Below are 20536 nucleotides of genomic sequence, written 5' to 3' on the forward strand. Positions count from 1 at the left end.
CAGCTGAGAGATTCATTCTAACTTCTATATTCTGAAACCTCGAACGATGCGAAACGAGACGAGAAATTTAGCGTTTATACGATCACCACGTTCAAAATTGAAACCAGTACTCGATGAATCAATGGAAACTCGTTTAGAATAGTATTTCGTGGACACCAAAGAGTAACAGAAGCGGTGGTATCGATAATAATGATATTTCTAGCGATTAGATTCTACGAGACGATTAAGGTACTGTGCATCGGAATAATATGTAAAATCTATTTATTCTCGTTACTCGTATAAATGTTTTATCGGATACGTAGAGTAGATCTTCAAATTTCGATCTTTGTGCCGTACAATACCAATTATTCGTGGAGCTTTCGATTTCGAGTGATTTTACATCCTGTTCGAGTGGTGTTTCAAACGAAATCGGTCATTTGCAATAAGACTGACGCAAGTCGGCGGATATTGATCGGAGGAACATTTTCGAGAGGCAGATAAGATATCGAATATCGCAAAGCCTTTACAACCGTATTTGAGGTATTTAAAATTTATATCGGGATCTCAAAGTTCACGTGGCTCTTACAACGAACGAGCGACGCATCTCGCCACCTCGTTGCCATAAATTGAAATCTGTGACGGAAGATTAAATCTCGTAGGAAACGATTTTAACAGGCGGCGAGTTTTTATGGTCCATCCCGTTTAATAACAATTTTCGATAATTCGATGACCCAGAAACGCGGCGAAATATGCGAGCCATCGAAGAAGCAGATCGTTCCACTAGCACAGAAACTCGATTTACGAGCTGATCGCCTCGAGTACCGATTAAACTCGCTTCACACGAAGCGGCCGGGGAAAAATTAATTATCGCGGAGAGGTCAATCCAGACGAGCTAACAGATACCTGAAATCGATTAACTTTTTTCTTTTTTCTAGCTGAGAGTGCTTTAGGGATCGTTGAAATATCGTTAGGCTTTACGTTCTATTTTAGGCTACAGAGAGTTGGCGTCGTCGTCCGACTACCTCTAGATTTTAGCTCAGCAAGCTTTCTTTCATTTCGAGCATCGTGTAACGACATATGACAATAATCGTAGGCTATACGTACAAAACGAGTATTAAAGAACAACGTGAATATTTGTAGTAATCGTTTGTAGATTGTGATCACCGATGTATGTGTACTCTTTCTCTTCTAGATATTATCGTGTGTCCTAAAGTCGTGGGGCCATGCGTATTCAATGATAAATCTGTAACGACGAACCGAGGATTCGAGTTCGATAGAACACAGTTTGCCTCTATTTTTATATAACGTTCTTTTATAAAGAAGATGATCGGAGAGAAATCGTCACTAGTTTACTTTGACCTGTGTTCTTAGACTCTGGTTTCGAGATGGACGACCGTATACTTTCTTCCCTCAACAAATTGTCACAAAGCGAAGCCTCCGGGATCTAAACTCCGCGGAGTGTCTGTCAATTATTTATCACGAATCCTTCTACCAAGTCACGAAACGAATGAACAGTTTAAAGATTTTACACATACACAGAGGCACACGTGTAGGTATATCTATATATATTTTCGTATAAATCGACGTGTATACTCGATATTGTGTATTTTATCCAACGCCGTCGTGTATCTATATGCAAGTTGTTCCAAGCATATCTTTTATAATCGATATAGTTGGAGGATGTTAACGCAGTTCAAATGTTTACGATAGTTACTGTATCTCGATGTGACTTTAACGACAATATTAAATGTTAACACGTGTTTATATTTCCGAAGAATCACCTGAAAGCGGGTGTATCGATAGTCGCCGACAATAAGATAGTTTCGAGTGAGTTTTAAGCATGGCCAGCGATTCGAGATTTAGATAATTCGTGGGTACGCGCTTTTATTCGAGAGAAGAGATTAGAAACCGGACGAAGAAGCTTGCGGTCGGGGATACGACATAAAGAGGAATCGTGGATGGTTTCATTGCGATCTCTTTTAATTAATTTTGCTGTATCAGCAACGACTAACATTTTACTGAAACGAAAATGTGGTGCCAACCACACGAATGTACCTTTGTGTAACCGAGTGGATCGTTATTTCATTGACACTAGAACTACCGACCTGTAATGTGCATCGAGCTGTTTTAGCAAGGATAATTAAGTAATATCGATTTGCGCGAAAAGAAAGTCGATTTAAAAAATAAATCCAGTTGCACTTCTGAGGAACGTCAGAGTGACCAAGCTTGTTGGACAATGAAAGTTCTCCTGTGCAAACTTTTCCATCTTCGAATTGCAACTCGGCCTTGAATATTAATTAATATGTTACTAAATATTCCGTGCATAATTATCTTCACGTTTATCCCTGTGAGTATGACCATTCAGTTTCGACATAAGCAGTTGTGTGCTCGCGATAAATACGAAAACAGGAAATCTGGAACGAGACGTATTAACTGGTTTGGTAGTTTCAGTGTTAAGCAAGCGGAAAATTTACGATACGGATGGATAGTTCGTTTTATTCTTTTCTTCCTCTTCGTTCGAGCCGCACATTTTTTACTTCGATAGGATCGATCGAGGAATTTCCGTTTTTATATTTTAAATCGTTCCGACGTGAAGAAAAGAGTAACGCGAGGAAATGGAGATCGAAGTGATTCGTCTTTGATCGATCGACCAACGATATTACGTAGTCTTCCGTTCTTTTTAATTTCGTACCTTCGAGCGTTGCATTCATCATTCACTTAGTTCGTCATTTTGTATATTCTGTACTCGATAAAATAATAGCGGGCCCCGTGATTTTCAGTATTCCTCGAATAGCTTTGAAAACCGAAATTGGTTTTACAAGAGATAATTCCTCAAACTTGACACGCTCGACAATTTTTAAATACGTCAGAAATTTCTTCATTATCGAACAACGAAATCTTGTTAACTTATTTTCTTCGCATTCTTGCTACTTTTTTGTTGCGATCATTTCTCACGTAACCAAGCAATCTGTAGAAAATTTATTGAAAATTTATAGGAGCAAGTTATTTAAAGAAATTTATAAAAGAATAGATTTAAATTTATAGACACTTACGAATATTTATGCAAAATTTGCTACAGTGTATTATTCTCGAGGAACACTGGAAATCATAGGCAAAGTATGCTTTCATTTTATCGTGTACCATAGATTGTCACAATGCGACGCGTTTCCTTCGTTCTCCCACGAGCATGGAAATTCCGAAAGTGTTCAAGGCCTGGAAACGCTCGCGACGAATGTTAGACAAAAAGTATCTGTGATTGTTGACAATATCCGTTATTCGATTATCGTCTGAATATGTAGAGCGATAAGAAGCTTCGAAGATTTAAAAGCCTTAAGATTATCTGTATGTTATTGTTATCGTGTAGTCTCGTTGAAAGTGAATCGAGAAATAAATAAATTGAGAAATATTTACGATAAAATTCCCACTGCTTTGTCGTTTTTCCTTTGTTTGACCCCTTCGCCTACAATATCGTGTGAAACTTGTAAGCAGATCGGGCCGAGCACGAGTATTACGAACGATAGTCCGTGGGTCGTAGAATGTAAACATCACTGGTCAGCCTCGTAGTTAATTTCCGACGATGTTTTCCTGTCTCAGTTGCGTTATATTCTTCGCCGCGTTCGCACGAAGTAGTTCGCGCGATGTGTTTCGACGTATCTCCACGTGTCCGATGTTGTTGGCTGTGGCACGTGTTATTGGAAGTTAAATGGTAAGGCACAGAGTTAAATAAAATTTCGTGAGAAACTGAAAATATATAAATTAATTAATTGGAGATAAAGAAATATTTCTTTTTAATCGATTCGACGAATAGTTACATTCTTATATTCTCTTAATAGGGAACTTTATTTTCGCGATTTACCGAGCGCTCTTGAGGGCTGTCTTCTAATAATAGTAACAGGAAAATATTAGAAGCCGAGAAGTTTTCTCTAACCTCTTGTATAGATATGTTTTTCTGGTGAGAAAGGGAGGGGTATAATAGGGAAATATGAAGAGACAGGCGTGACGTTTAACTTTTTCTATGGTCGTGATTCCCTAGTGGAGAATCTGGTTACATTGTGTAGGAAGGGAATTATAACTAACGAGGAGGTATCGTGTAACTTCTTGCACAGCCATGTTTTCCTAGTAAGAGAATTCATTTTTCGACGCTTGAAGAACGTCGATGGAAGCATTTTTGATGACGGAATGTAGAGCGCGAGTGTAAAGGGATAATCGAATTGAAATGAAGCAAAATTGTTATTAAAAATTTTTGGATTATGTTCATTAGGTGATAGTGGCATATTAGAGACGTGTAAAAGACAATGTTGTAAAATAGTTCGCCAATGATATCTTAATCAAATGTAATTTAAAGGTTGATTAATGATATATTATTCTATCTGTGCCTTCGGCCATATTGTTCATGGTCTTTCAATAGCCTCAAGATTCGAATCCATGAAATATTTGACGCAGAAAGTATATACGAATTTCTGTTTTTTCGATATTGCTTTAATTTTATATAAATTCGTATTATTGTGTAAATGTGTGTGTGTGCGTGTGTATGTGTTAAGTGACACTGCACTGGTTTTATATGAAACGTGTCAGAAATTGGAGCTGAGTGAAAGAGAGAAGAGAGTACATTATATGATGTATTAGCAAGATCTAAAGATTGGGCTAAATTGCTGGTCAGCGTAAGGTAATGTGAAATTTTGTTTTAATTATATTTATTGATATCATTGGTCCACTTATCTGAAGAGACAGGCTTATTTTCCATGTTGTAAATATTATTTCGTGATATTATATGTTTTATTTAATTATTAATTGCAAAATAATACCAAGCTAAAGCTGGATTAAATTTGCACAACTTGAAACTCATTCTAACTTTCCAAGATTTTTTATTTCCTTCATTTTGTATTAAAATTATCATTTGGTAGTAAAATATCAGTATTATCGAATGTCGATAATTTTGTTCCAACATAGTTTAGGTAGTAATTCATAGAGAGCGCGAGAAACGCACAAATTCTTTCCGTGGTCGGTATTTCAGAACTTGTGACACAAAGCATATAATAATGTCCATCCTTACCTTCCTTGTGTAGTATCAGGTAAATTTAAACAAATTTCTTAACTGTGACTTATTAAAATAATCTTAATTTATTAAAACTATGACAATTAATTCATTAAATAAACGTAAAAATTTAATTGATATTTAGATTTATATCTTACAAACCATCAATTAGAATTTGTAGGTTTGAAATCCATAATTTTTTAGTATAATTTATCAAATGTAACCTATAGATTGTAATATTTCAACAAGTAGAAACATTTTAATCGAGAAACAGACATAATAATCTAATCACGAATCCAAGCACGCATCGACCACTCCAACCGGTTTTCAGGTGGGTGCATACCGTACTAAATTGACGGTAGAAACTCGTCGTTGGATTTTTATAGCCCACGGTAAACACAAGTCGTTTCTTTAGTTGTTGGTCATAGAAAATATTGATCAACTCAACTCTATATCCGCATTTTTATAAACCACCGTAAGCAGGCAAGATTAATTCATAAATAATATTTATTCGGATTATTTGCCATAATAAAATATTATGAATTAACGAATCCATCGCAAATAAATTTTTGAGGTTAGCATCAGGTCGCAATGAATTATTTTAACGTATTATCGCCACGAGATGTCTCGCGACTCTTTATTACCATTTTTCTTACATTTCTTTTATCACAGTCGATGCTACGAAATACATATACAGATTGCTTCTCACGTGTTCAACAATAAATATAGTAGGGAAAAGAAAACTCAGATACAATCATCGTTACCAACGTTCTTCATTATCGCGTAGAAGTAAATGCCATTAACCGTAAAATACACGTTTCAGAAGAAAACGAAGGTGGAGAGGGGGTAGAACTTTCAGCACGCGTTCAACTAGCATATCGAATGCTGACATTCGTTATGCTAGCACAAACAAGGCTCTTTACGGTCTCTGACCGACGGTCACGCAAATGTTTTATAATCAGAATCGGGTCAAATAATATGTAAATAGCTTTTCTAAACTTCAATTAAAACTTCACGCAAAGATTGTACATCATTTATCCCTGATGTAATTAGAGCCATTTACTTATTTCGATACCATTACCCGATTTTGGTTAAACAAATTAAAATATGGAACAAACGAGGGCGTTGTCATCGCGACGAAAGCATCTGTTACAAACAAAATTGCAATATGCAAAAAGGACAATTTCATCGTTCTTCGCATCTGAAATTATCGAGTAAACGATACTCGATGAACCCAGACACAAAAGTTAATATTAATAGTATACAATTGTGTTATTTCACGCAAGGTGATTAAAAAGGCACACAGGCGTGCGTAGTCTGAGGCACATCGAATCAGCAGCTTCTGGTGTGCTTCGGAAAATGACTTAGAAGAAGAATTATAAATGTCGCGCGGATAACATAAAATGGCACCTCTTAGTCACGCTTGGTATAGTCCAATCTGAAAACATGCCACCCGGATAATCTGTACTTTGATACAATCGTAGAAGCATATGTTTTCACTCATACGGAATATCCGTATGAACCAATTCAAACTCGTGTACACGCAATTCAAACGCATTACTAGAAATTTAAACTGGAAATTTCTCAACGAGAAATTTCAATTTAAAAATATAATTTGCAGTTTGAGAATTGGAAATCCTAAGTTCAAATTGAAAAGTTCTTCTACAAACAGACGGTGATATGTTGAATCAAACATCATTCCGCAGTGTAAGCTTCGTTTACATGTTATCAGTTGAGGGTCAATGTTTACCACCCGACAGCCTCGCAGACTTTTACAAACTATACAAACCGCAAACATCTATATTGAACATCACACCCGCACACACGTGTAAACATATACGTATATAGTATAGAATTATCTAAACGCGGAACATAATTACCATACAGCATTTGGTAAACAATGATATCTGTTCGGTGTTCTATTTGATCCTTTGAGGATCGGCCAATAGTGGACGGATCTGTTCTAAAATCTCAGTAAAACGTTTTAAAATTCTCAGTTTAAAAATTCTCCATAAACTTTCTGCTGTAATTCTTGTGTACTTCTCGTGTAGCGTAGGGTACATATACGTATAGGCACGTTCCTCGTTTCTAATCTGTTAAAACAAGCAGTCACAAAAGTCTCCAACTATATATCTAGTCACTACTCTATGATACGGACAAGCAAAATCCTCTCCCATTACGGCTACATTTTAATTGCACTTGAAATCGAGGTGAGACGTTCACACTTCGCTTTGCTCTTCCACGATAATCGTCGAGGTCGTGATCAAATAACGAAACGTCAACATCTATCGCTCTACTAATCACGATCATTCAAACAAGACACGCTGTGTGTATACAACTGTTACGTCTAAATGTTCATCGAACGTTCTGTGCCATGGCCCCTTCGAAATGCTTTCCAAATTTCATTCCATCCTCGATTCTCATTTCGGTGCTGTCCATTAAAATTTCCCTTATCTCGCTACAACTCGTCGCTACAGTTTGTCCTAAATTTAAAAACTAATCACCACCCTATCTTAATACCATGCCTTATCTCCTCCTGTTATCTTTCAATCCTCTTAATACCATAAGTAACGTACAATAATTAACGAAGAAACCTCGCTGATCATTAAAACAATAGACAGCACCATTCAGCTGTTCACCAATCACTCTTCATCCTACTTAATTCAACCACGCCTACTAAAATTGCTCGAAGAACGTTCATCGTGTTTAGAACATGCTCCTCTATCTTCATCCACCGGTTTTCTCACAGAAAATCTTTCCCTGTCCTTCGCTCTCTCTTCTTCCAACAACCATCCCAGAGATTCTCGACAAACAAAGAAGGCACTTCGTTCTCCCGGCGAGAAAGGTCCATGATATAGAATGAAGGTTGAACGACGACGCACGACTAGCGGCCAGAGCCCGGGGAATCGTCGCGGCCGCTCCATGGTCAACCATAATGGTGGGCAACGCGGTCGGCTCGCTCCTTTCCCGTCGTTCTTCGCCCGTCATCGACTGATCCCGATGCGCCATCGCTAGGGAACAGACTCAGAAGCTGCCGCACTCGCGCAGCACGCGATTTCCGAGCGGCATTGGTGGACGGAAGTTGTTGATTACCTGCAACAAGAGACGCAGAGGCGCCGGAATTAGAAAATGGGGCCGTGATTCCGCCGATCTGAAATTCATTCTTTCGCAGCCGGACGTAGACGCGACGGGACGGCTAAAAATAAAACGAAGGGGGAAAAAATGGGAAGGAAGGGGTGGGCAACGTGTCACCGAGTCAGACCTAGCAGGCCGACCCGGGTGAGAAAGATTAATTGAACCAACGGGGGAGGTGTTCGATGGGCGTTTCGTTCCACCTTCGTTCACGGCGATAGGAATTCCAGATAAATTCTGAGAAAGAAATGTTAGAGAAATATCGTGGATCGCGAATGACAAAGCGAAATTTAAGTCGTTCAATTTTTACTTAGCAAATTCTAAGCACTAGGTGTGGGTGTGCACTGTCAGTTAGGATACTTGGGATTTTCCTGGGTTCTTTATATCCACGTTCTTCATTAATTTCCTTAAGCGATACCTTCGATTTAAATTATGTCTGATGGTAGGATTATAAATTATTATAAAACAAATTACAGATGACTAATATAACTGTAGGATATCTTTAGGTATTATTAGGGTACAATGGTCGAAGTATTCCTGTAGGGAACATTTTGTGGTATCCTTTACCTGTCAATTTGACAGGTGTCCTTAGAAATAGGTATACAGGTAGCGTCCGTAAATCTAGTGTTAAATAGAAGTTCCTATGCCACCTAAGTATCCCCGGTCTAAGGCAGGGCCTGCTAGAAGAAAGCCTTACTGATGGGTTCACTAGCAGGCCCGAGACGAAACGCATCCCTTCCTTTTCCTGTCGTTCTTTCATCTGTTATCCTATCAATAGCAACGACGATCACGGGGATACCGCTAACAGGCTAGCACCAAATAGGATACCAGCCCAAATTGTAGATACCAGAGATACTAAGTAGATACCAGACCCAGTCCGCTCGAGTACATCGAGTTAACTATCGTACTTAATAAATCTCTCTCTTGGAGATAGAATATTTGGAGTGGTATCTAGCCTAAACCTTGATAGCCAGATCCTACACTGTGTGACTCTACATAACTGTTAATAAACTGTTGTACACTTACCGCTCCATGATTCTCATGACAGGGACACTCTTCGCCACGGGAGAATTTACGTAAATTGCGGAAGATGTTGAGCTGATGATGAGACACCTCGATGCACTTCTTGAAGAGGATCCAAGTGACGCTCTCGTTGCAAGGTGGCGTCGTCAGCGAACCCAGATACGTCCAGTAGCCGTTATCATCTGGATCAACGAACGGAGAAGAAAGAAGATATTAAACCTGGATCACGAAAACGAAGAGAGGACTAAGTAAGAAAAGTCGTTCGTATCTCCAACGATCAAAACTGCCACAGCGATAAATGGCGGACGCGTACGATAGAAAAGCGCGCTCGCGTGATGGATTAGCTCGCGTTTTTACTTCTGACGTCTTAAACAGTCTGCTAATTTATTCAATATGCGAAGCGTCGAGCGCGGAGAAAATGATTATGTAACTTCATTAACGTATTATGCACGGCCGCGAGGAATTCTTAATTAAAACGCCGCTCGAAGCTCTGGCGATAGATCCTCGCGATTCTTGCGTGCAACCGAGACCACGATTGCACTAATATCGAAGATATCGCTGATATTTGTCTTTTATTTTGCAGGAGATAACTGTTGAATTTTTAACAAGCCCTCGAAGCAGCGGGTAAACAAATTTCCGTCGGTCTTCAAGGATATCGAAAAGAAGTAAGTGGCTTCCCTGTTTGCAATTTCTAATTCTCTTTGTGTGGCCAGGATCGCGTGGCCTAGACTATATCACAGGTTTTAAGTATTAAGCGATTACAACTAGGAAGGAGAATGAAATTTTCAAGCTCACCTTCTGGTAAACGGACAAGGGAGAAACGAGTTTTCGAAGGATCTTTAGGAGTAATTGGTTAATGGCGGGAGAGAAGGAACGAGGAAGAAGACGGATTGACGTAGAAGGAATATAAAATTGGCGACGTTTAGGGGAAATACCAACCAGGAAGCAGCATGCTGGGATCGATTTGTTCCACAATTTCTACGACTTCACCCTTGTGCGAGACGTAGGGTAGCAAACGGGCGATCTTCTCCATTTCCACGTGTGTCTTTCCCACCTGCAATTCAAACGTAACGTTGTAATGCTTCCACGAGAATGATTATCGAGCATTAACACCTATCGTGAAATTAAGACCGCAGACGCATAATGGAGAAATAGATTGGATGATTTTAAAATGGTAGCACTGACAAAATGCGTGTCACTTTCTTCGTTAAGTTCAAAAACAATTGCATAATCAATGCAAATCAAGTTTAGAAAAAGAGATACGTAGATTCAGTAGTGTTTTCAACTTCTTATCTTACAAATCTTCAACCATAGTTTCTTTGTGCTTATTTTCGAAGCTTTTAAAGGTAGTTTTAAAGGTAGTTTGAAATTTTAAAAGTAGAAATAGTCGATCAAAAATTGTAAGGTACATTCCAAAAATTCTTCATAAAATTATTTTTCTCGTCTTTCTTTATTCGTTTCTTATTGAATCTTAGGAATGAAATCCTCGATAAATATTAGCGATGATGTTGCGAGAATGACTGGAATCGTTGTATGAAAGCTGCGAGAATTATAATTTGTCTTATCAAGAACGTCGCCATCCAGTCTCTCGAATTCAAAGCCAGTGGCTTTCGAAGGCGTTGTCGAGAAACTGCGAACGAGGAAATAGAACTTAAACGGGAAAATGTACTTAAATGTACTTAAATATAGCTAGAAGCGCGCGATCTCGCGGTTGAGTCGAGCGCAACCGATATTAATGACCGTGCATTATTCAATGATCGTCAAACGTGCATCGCTTAGCAATAATATATGCGTAGATTGCGATCTGTCGAAACTGTTAATGCACAGCTAGCGGGTGGAATTCATAATGCTCTTTCTAGAGCATAACAAGTCGCTACAACGGACTTCAATCGCGATAAAATGTGTTATGTATTTCCTCGATTACTATGGAACGGCTCACACTGTGCTCGATTTGAAGACGGTTATGTTCGTGAAAGGCGTTAGGAAATGATGTATTACGAACTTTTTGTCACGCGTGTCATAAAGTACTATGAATTGCGCAGTACGTAGCTCTAAGTTCCTAACTTTTCCAATTATCGAATATTAAATATGAAACACGTCCGACGAAATGAGATTAAAGACATTAAGTTTGCAAATAAGATGCGACACAGGAAAATGTACAACAACGCGATCGGGTAAGATAAATTCGAATAGGTTTGCTGCCGTAAATAATTCGATGGATTACCATAAATTCAATGAAAATGCCCAGGAAACCACGACCAATGTAAACAATCGGTTGCACAATGCTACTTTCCGACCTGCCTCGGGTTACACTGTTCCGCAAACGCTCACAATGATTGCACAATAGCTGCGCGTGTCTTTTATCTGAAAACGATTGGACATTCGAATTTATATCGTCCTCTTACGAGACAAAGTCTGCTCCTGATCGCGAACCACGAACGGAAGTGGCCAATTGAAAATTGAAACCGAAACCGATAATTCTCTCAGTCTTTCTGCCAATCACCCATCTCTCTCGATTATAAATTTAAATCTCGATATTAAAATTATAGGTAGCGTTATCTCTTCGAATTTTTAAAGAAACTTCGATCGGTCTGTCGCGCAATTTGAATCGCGCGCGAAATTCCGCGAACATGGCGGAAGCGGGGATTTGAAATTGGTGCGCGCGGTATTTCCATACGTCCTTCGCGGCGCGATAGCGAGCCGATAAAAAAGAATTTCACTTCACCTTCGAACCGTCGAACAATGATGCTCGTTCAGACGCTTACGTAACACGTCATCAAACCGATGATGAAGCGAACGGCGTCACTGTTACGGATTCTGCTTACGGGAGCTTACCATCTTATGTAAAAGCTCGGACTATAAATATGCTCGCACGTTCTTATAATGCACCCGTAGGAAAGGCATAAACAGCATCTAAGCGAATTACGATCTTAAGAATCTGTCGTTGGCGGCTTTGAAACGGTTGTCAGGACACTCGATACTGGTATCGTTTTAACGCTACAGCCACGGTGAAAGACTTTGGTCGTTCGAGGTCATTCCCCCCACCACGCGTCGCTAGAGATGAAATTCGAATTCTCCGTTGCTACTTATCGTCGTGCAGCATTTTTATCTTCTTCGCTCTCGCGAGCCAAGAAAAGAAGGAGAAAAATAGTAAATTGAAATACGAACGTCACAGCGACGATAATTCTTTTGCTGCCTTGAACAGACGATCGCGTGTTCCATGAGGATTAGTGCATTAATTCTTATCAAATTCGAAGAATTTAGAAATTTTAAATTGAGAAATCGACTCTTGTAAGTTCATAGAAAAGCATAGCGGTTTCGAGGCTATTAGGAGCAACTGATTTTAAATTAAAACACACTGTCGACGAGCAAAGAGGAAAAAGATCTATGATCAGCAAACCTCGACGGAACTTTATTGTTAACTTGATTACCTAATTATAGCTGCGCCAGAGTATTACTCGTAAGTGTCTACATAATAATCACCGTGCCATTCCTGCGAGCGATTCTCATGCACACGGTTATCGATAATTAAACTCGTAGCTCGGTGCATTTTCAGCTTCCTCTTCATCCATGATCGGAAAAAAACGGAGCTGACATAGATTGAACCTAACTGCAAGGATAACTCGAGCTCTAGAAAACGGTACAGCGGACGGAATGATTACTGACCTTGAGAAACACGCCGAGTACTGCAAGGCCATCAGACGCCTTCGCAGCTTCTGCGAACGTGTTGTATTTGCTCGTGTTCCAATGCACCAGATGCAACTGCAACGCAAAAATAATTAATTAATCGTCGGACAAAATTAATGTAGTAATTTAAAAATAATTTTTAAAACTAATTATTTTAATTCTTGTCGCGTTAGAAATTGGAATTTTTCGGGTTTCCAATGGAAACTAAATGTAGGCAAAGAATTATACCGTTGTAAATTTTATTTAGAGGATATAGTATTTAGAGGAACAAGCTACTCTAACAATCGATAATGCGATTACTATAATTATCGCGAGTCACAGGATATCGTTACACAATTCTGCTAATTTAATCAACCGCAGGAGGAATCAGTAAACGATCGCACGTCTGGAATATTCTCGTGCATTATCCGAAAAAAAAGCCAGTTTACAATTAAACTGACAATTTTCCTCGTTGTTTGCACCGTAATACAAGCACGCTATCCGTAATAGACTCCATGAATATTAATCACTCAAAACCACTTCTGGATATCGTTAAAAGAGCCATGCGACCGGGAAGAAAGCTGCTAGTTTAGATACAGTGAATCATCGAATTCAGCCTCCTTTCTACCATGGATGAAGCGCGTGACGTTTGTGCCAGCGAGTTTCTCAAATAATTCACAGAGCAGATAAAATCTTCGCGAACTTTCCGGCGAAATGAGTTAACAGATAGTTGACAGATGATCCATTACCGCACAAGTGACGTATCTCGCGATAAAACGTTGCAAAATATTTGGCCAACCGAGCAGTTTCATTCACGATAAGCAGTCGCTTAATTAATCAATCTCTTTCACGGCATTTCAATCTCGTTCCTCTCCCTTTTCTCGTAAATTTAACCATTTTTCTTTCGCGGAGTAAAGATAATCGCCACTTTGGATGCCTAGCAGTGCTCTTCGTCGTGATATTCTACACCAAACTATACCAGAAGTGCACACAGTGTGCATCGGGGATCGAAAGGGGAACGTGAACAGCGAGCAAACGTATCCCTCGCGATCATCCAAGAATGCACTTGCAACCTTTTAACATCGACGCGTCCGCCTCGCGTTTTTCTCTAACAATTAATCACGAAAGAACTTTTCCGTTGCGCAACCGCCTGCCTAGTTCCTTGCTCCGTAACAGCCGAAGGCATTTCTCACGAAGTTTAGACTCACGAAGTTCGAACACATTTTCTTTACGTAATTCTACCGCAATTTCCATACAAACAGCACGGACGGCGATTACCATAATTCTTCGGCGCTTTTGAAACAGGATGCGAACGTAAACAACCACGTAGGAGATTCTTTTCCGATACGATGTTACAGAAAACTCGCGTTTAAAATACATTCACGCAGGCAGGAAAATAGAGACACGGGAAAAAGTATTAGGAAATCGGCGATTTCAGAGATTCCGTTAAACAGGGAACTGGTTATTGCTGGAATCTTTCTTCCAGTCACGGACAACGAAGTGCACGCGTTCCAACAAGGTCGAAGCAACCGTAAGAAGTTCGTACGACCGATTGTGACGCGAATCATGCTCCGCGACAGTGAATTATTAACGATCCGCTTCGAAGCCGGACGATCGTCATGAATGTTTGGAGTGCATGTTTAATCGGCGATCCCACGTGTGCGTTCTTTTAAAATCCTCTTCTGAACAGTCTCCTCGTATCGTGTACGGAATCGACGATCTCGCTTGAAGATGGAAATTCCGTGTGGGAATATAAGGTTGCTTCTTGCATCTATTTATACCGTGCGGTGGATAAACGAAAACAGAGATTGGCAAGTGAAATATGCAAATAAATTTACCGCTGACATTTTCCGCTATTTAGACATTTGGAAAGGTGAGGGACAGTTTGTTGATGGAGAGGCAGGGAGATCAAATGCGTCTTCTTTTCTCTCTGATGCGTTTCGAGAAGTTTGGCTATGGTGCAATGGGTAAATAATTTTTATAAGAGATCTATCTTTGTATTAAATATAGGTTAACCCTTATCGGTCGTAAGTCACCTCTCACGTGACCACGGTACTTTGGCGCTGCGGTCGCGCGTCACGTGGGAGGCGACGAGGCGGCCATCTTTGGCATATTTACCGAAACCAGCTAACCCTACGTATAAAAAGCTAGCGTTCGATAAGGGTTAAATATAGGTGACGTACAATTCGTGTACCTCGTGCAATAGAATTTCGAATTTCGTGCAATAATGTTATGAAAATTTGACAAATCTTTGCTCACAATCAGTCAGAGAAACTCACCTCTCCAGCAAAAGCTTGACCATTGACAGTGTGCTCGGATCCTCTAGAGTCGCTGCATCCCCAATGACAATGGTACTGTTCCAATTTGTAGACGTCATCCATCAAAGGACCTCCGCTCAAAACTGCGAAAGAATATTATGGCAATTTTATTCACGGTCATCGTTACTAAATTCCCTCTTATTTTAACCAAGGACAAAATGGACCCGATAAAAGGGACGAACTCGCGAGGAAAATATAGCAGGATCCTCTGCAGAAATTGCCACAGTCTATTTCTACCGATCCCAAATTTTTTCCTCCCGAACGATCTCCGATATTCTGAATTTTATTCCATCGTAATTCGTCCCTGTCTTTTCCAAGAATACACGATACTATTTTTCGGATACCTACGTCAACGCATGAAAGGACTCTAATTTTAGTCGAAATTCGGGCCGTGCGACGCGAAAACGCCAGAGGAGGATTTCCACAAAGGCACACCGGACGAACGCGGATCGTTTCATCGAGCTGAATTACAGGATACGCTTGATTAGCCGAATTACGCGGACGATACTCGGGTCGCGAGCGGATAGAAGCGGGCAGAGAAACCCCGCACGCGTCATAATGCAAAGGTTAAAGAAGATTTATGGCGGACGGGTCAGAGTCGACGAACGAAGCGATCGGTGAGCGTGCAAAGTGGATAAAGGATCACCTGCTCGAGTAACAACTTCGACTGCCGCCATATTTTACAGAAATTGAACATCTGTTCGAGTTATCGCGATATTACTCTCATTTGCAGATCATCTTTTTATTGCCGATTTTATATTGCGCTTTTTCCTACGGGCCGTTGGAATGATTGAGAAATGGTGTCAGGAAAATCTGTGGGGGGTCCCTCCTTTTCCACGTTCGTTGAAGTTAGTTTGTCGCAGCTAAATTGCTTTCAAATGTGGTGGCAGTGCTAGAAGGGACAAAAGGAAAAGCAAGGGATGCTAGTGAACTCATCAGTAAGGCTTTCTAGCAGGCCCTGCCTTAACCCTTTCGATACTACTGCCGCCTATTGGCAGCATTCACGAAACGTCACCGATGTCTGTCGCGGTCCGAATGCAAAGTTTATAGTGTCAGTCACACTCGAGATTTCTATGAATACCGCAAAACACGTTTTCGCGGCTTACGCTGCTGCACAGTGCAACCACTCTTGTGGAAAACTTCCTCGTACCACGAATGTATAACCGCGGCCAGCTCCTCCGTACCGAAAAGGTTAAACCGAGATACTATTGAAAGGTCGTGAAATTATATACAGGAGGAAATTATATATATTACATAGCGGAGGTTTTTCCGAGAACTTGCGAGAAAGTCCTCGATCCCCCTACAAGTCGCTGCAAATCTATTCGCGAAAGTCCGATATCGGAGATAGTTCAACGAAGACTCTATGCACTGCTATAGACAGCTGACCGAGGCTTACAACCAGAACGCGAATGCATAATGAATTATGAAAAACAGCGTTTATACTAGGCAAGAGGGTAAGCAGAGTCTCGAGCCATTCTCAGTTCCATCACGAACTTGCGATTACAAGCTTATCAAAATCATAGTGTATTACCTTAGAGGCCAATTTGACCCTCGTATCGTTAACTCCGTCGCAATATGCCGATTACAAACATATGAAAATTACAGCGTTAGATACGATCTATATCCTGGATACCCATCAGACCCCCGAGCTCGTTAACGGTAAAACGAAATGACGAGTTCCATTATTAAAAGCACACAAGTGCTTCTGACCAAATTAGCGGGGTAGGACTTCTATCGAGATGGAAACACGATTACTCCTACCTGTCCACTTTCATCCTACCACTTCAATTACACTCAACGGTATATGGTATAGTTAGAAACACATTACAGGTTGGTCGTTCTACTCTTAACGGAACCGAAGTACCCCATTTCCAAATTATCGTCAAACTAGGCTCGCATCATCCTTGTCCCCCCATGACAACTTGGTGATTAAGGGACCTAATGGCTCATCGAATAACGCGTTTATTTTCCACGAGTGGGCAAACAGACAGACAGGTGTGCTTGTCATCTAAGTCTACCTAAACCTATTCGTTGACGAAAATGGTACCACTTGTCGATGGTATCGGATCATCGATTCTTCTCAATTGCTCCATTTCCATCGTTTCGCTGTTGCCGCGTATGAGCACGCATAATGCGTCACGGCATAGCCGTCCTCGTTTCGAGCACACCTCGCGAAGGTAAAAGCCTCTTCGACCGACACGAAACTGCTGTCGAAGCGTTCGAGGAAAACGCGAATGGCCACAATCCGCTTTGCACTCGTTCGACGACTCCTCCATGCCACAGTCTGCGTATTCGTGTAACCGGTTTCAGACTACGCCAAATTCGGCTGTTACACAACTCCAGGACCCTCGATCGCGTACCCACTACCCGCCGGTTACCGATTTTCCGTCAGGGGTACCATTACTTTTCATCGCTATGCTCGAATCCTCGCAACGAGATTTAGCTGCCAATTATCGTTATGGTTATAGTCAAAAATTAAATACTGAAATAAACTCTGCATCCTAGCAATGTGGGGGCGATCCCTTCCTCTGTGTTTTGTCATTTGACAGCGCGTGGCTTTTGTCTCCCGTTTTCTCGAGACGTCTTTGACCTGCGTAGTTCTAAACAGACAGGTCAGTCTAACCATTCGCCTGTTTAATAAATGTCAATATAGTTTTTCCACCATTTCCATTGGCTACTGTTTCTTTGCTTTATAACATCTTGACAGCTATGTCAAGATTGCAGAGAAGTCGTATATCACATTATCGATTAATTATCTATTAATTATCTTCGTTCTTAGGGTATCATTAGTTCTTATCGTTTCTCTCTACTCTAGAACAAAGTAGAAAATTTTACAGGGAATTACCCGTACACAGCTATTGATCAGCAACCTTTGCGTTCCATGACACTCGATTGCTTCGATCATCCTCGAATCTCCGAAACGAAGTAGGCTAGCCGATCGTTGTATCAGTGTTGCGTAAGGAATCACTCGTGTACCAGTATCGATCAACGATCCTTGATCATAGGTTTCGATATTCTCGATCATCCATCCCGGAATCTCTACTCCGAAGAACAATTACCGATTTGCTGCGAGACCGTAACGCAATTTGGCTAAGGTAAACCGATCATGGTCGATAATCCAAGGTTCTCGAGCGCGATTATTTTCATCCTGCCTGAATATTCAAATGCGTACGATACCTTGTAGTTAGAGTACTTATCTCCCGACCACCTGACACTCATCTTGCGTAATCGAGCATTCACTCGAGGTACAGAAGACCACCTACCCTTAGCTCGACTTACATAAACACTAGCTACTTCAATTAACGTCGAGTGCAAAAATGGTAATCTACTCGATCCGTACTCGAGACACGATCCAAGGAGTGGTTACTCTTGCGAGGAAAAATTGCTTTTTCTTCATTGACATAATCCCGATATCGCCGATAAGAGCATCTAAGCGTCGTAAAGTATAGGATCAAGTTTTACAGCCGTGAGATTTACTTGGCCGATGACGAAACGCGAGCTTCTCTCCTGACGGGTTCCTGTTAGGCGAACCTGGCTCTCATAGTGTCGGAAATGGACGATTAGAGCCGCGTTTCGTGGCCCCTGCATGCAACCAATTAGCTCCTGGCCGCGGTTAGCGCTGGAATCCACTTCGAACCGCTTCGGATTAAGTCCGCCGCTCTTCATGGACTAATATTTGGGCCATCGCGATCAAAACAACGTCGTGCGGTTGCTTTGTCAACGCCTGGATCGATCCGACTTTCAATTAAGACCGTTGTGTTCCAAGTAAGTCCTTATTTTCGTTACAAAATTGCCAACTTTGAGTGTATCAACGCGGCCGAGTACGTACCAGATCTTTTAACATGTTAAGCGCCCTAGGGATCCCTAGGGGCCGGCACTAGAGACTTTCGGTTCACGCCTCGCCCGAGGGGCCCGCATGACGGCTAACTGTGGCGTGAACGGAACGGCTCGTAAAAACGATAACTATGGCGTTTAACGTGTTAACACTGTGACACCAAATTCAATACTAGAGGAACAATAACGCAAGATTTGAGATGATGGACGATATTTACATCCGAATTAGGAAATAAGTGGGGGTTGTCTATACATCGAAGGTTAAGAGAGGATGATGTAAGACAGGTGGAGGTAAGGATGCGCAATTTTGTGACAAGGATGAGTAAGGGATAAAAAGGACAAGTTAGCTGGTCTGGAGTTTATCTAATGTACATAGGTAAACACCTGTGGGGACGAAAGGAAAAAGAAGGGATGCCTTTTGTCCTGGACATGCTAGTGGACTCGTCAGTTAGGCCCTGCCTTAGGCAGGGATATTTAGGTGATATAGAAACTTCTATTTATGGGAGGTCGAGGATTCCTCGAACCTCCTACAAGTAGGAATCCATCTATTGGCGAGGGTGAGAATGATGGTCGTTACAGATGACCTATTGATGACTAAACAGTTATCTAACAATACACCGAGCTGGAGGAAAGCCTGGGTCTATTGGATTTTACGATACCAATACTCGCGGCGCGATAAAACCGAGTTCCACTGGAACCCTATTCAGGGAATGGACATTTCTCATTGTTAGAGTCCCTGAATGCTTTATCTTCGAGTTATCTGTCGTTATTTTTAATTAGTAAAGGAGATAAGAGTCTCTAGAAGCTTCTTTGCGTTCCACTCGAGAGATTCATCCTTCCTTTCTGAAGGAACTATTTCCTATTGTTGCATCGACGATTTTTTTTCAGAAAATATACGCTTTAACTCCCGTGATTGGAGCATTTATCACCCCAATTGCGATTGACATCGCTGTTAGAAAATATCACGCTTCGATAGAAGAAATCAGTAACCACAATAGAGAACATCGCGTGTTTCATGAATTTTCATTTTCAAGGCATCAGCTGTTTAACATTCCGAATGCCAATATATGTCATTCAGTTTCAGCATTGCGCAACATTTTTACATTTATCGCATTACGTATTAATTTCAATTCGATTAGATTGCATAACATCTCTGATGATACATTTTGTTATTCCGTTTTTATCCGTTCTTTTTTCCCGATACACGTATAAATCACGCGTATCGCAATCTGAGCTGCGAATAAATCGGAAATTTATGAAATTCTGGCACGCTGTATTTTTTGGTCGGGAGCAATTTGTAGGTTGCTGGAAATTCCGAAATGGAGGACGAAGGATCCAGTGAACTGGAAATGGTCCCTACCCGAATCTCCGAGCGCGTATTTGCATTCGCAGTCGATCTGCAATTCAATGCCGCGGATCGAAATCGTTCTCACGGCGTGTACCTTGGCTTTTCAGCTAACGAACGGCTTCTTAGTCTCGCATTTAAATGCACGAACCAACGGCACGGCACGGCACACCGCGTTTCTTAACCTCAAAAGCCCTCTTTCCC

At 40.9% G+C, this 20536-nt stretch overlaps 1 protein-coding gene and 1 long non-coding RNA gene across 2 annotated transcripts in view; one reads left to right on the forward strand and one right to left on the reverse strand.

Moving 5' to 3' along the window:
* Positions 1-5964: 5964 nt before the first annotated feature.
* Positions 5965-20536, reverse strand: part of CAH1 (carbonic anhydrase 1) — a 27493-nt gene continuing 12921 nt past the window's right edge. The window contains exons 3-7 of the mRNA XM_017897449.1: positions 15115-15236; positions 12836-12931; positions 10109-10223; positions 9173-9351; positions 5965-8107 (exon numbers count right to left, since the gene is read on the reverse strand). Coding sequence (XP_017752938.1) covers positions 8039-8107; positions 9173-9351; positions 10109-10223; positions 12836-12931; positions 15115-15236 — 581 coding nt within the window. The 3' untranslated portion in view covers positions 5965-8038. The remainder of the gene's footprint in view (positions 8108-9172; positions 9352-10108; positions 10224-12835; positions 12932-15114; positions 15237-20536) is intronic.
* On the forward strand, positions 9338-10100 carry LOC108545705 (uncharacterized). Its single transcript, XR_001890102.1, has 3 exons — positions 9338-9417; positions 9753-9834; positions 9938-10100. It is a non-coding gene; the product is annotated as an uncharacterized LOC108545705 (long non-coding RNA).

The sequence above is a fragment of the Eufriesea mexicana genome, unplaced genomic scaffold, assembly GCF_001483705.2.
Source record: "Eufriesea mexicana isolate 0111107269 unplaced genomic scaffold, ASM148370v2 scaffold4744748195, whole genome shotgun sequence".
Classification (NCBI taxonomy): Eukaryota; Metazoa; Arthropoda; class Insecta; order Hymenoptera; family Apidae; genus Eufriesea; species Eufriesea mexicana.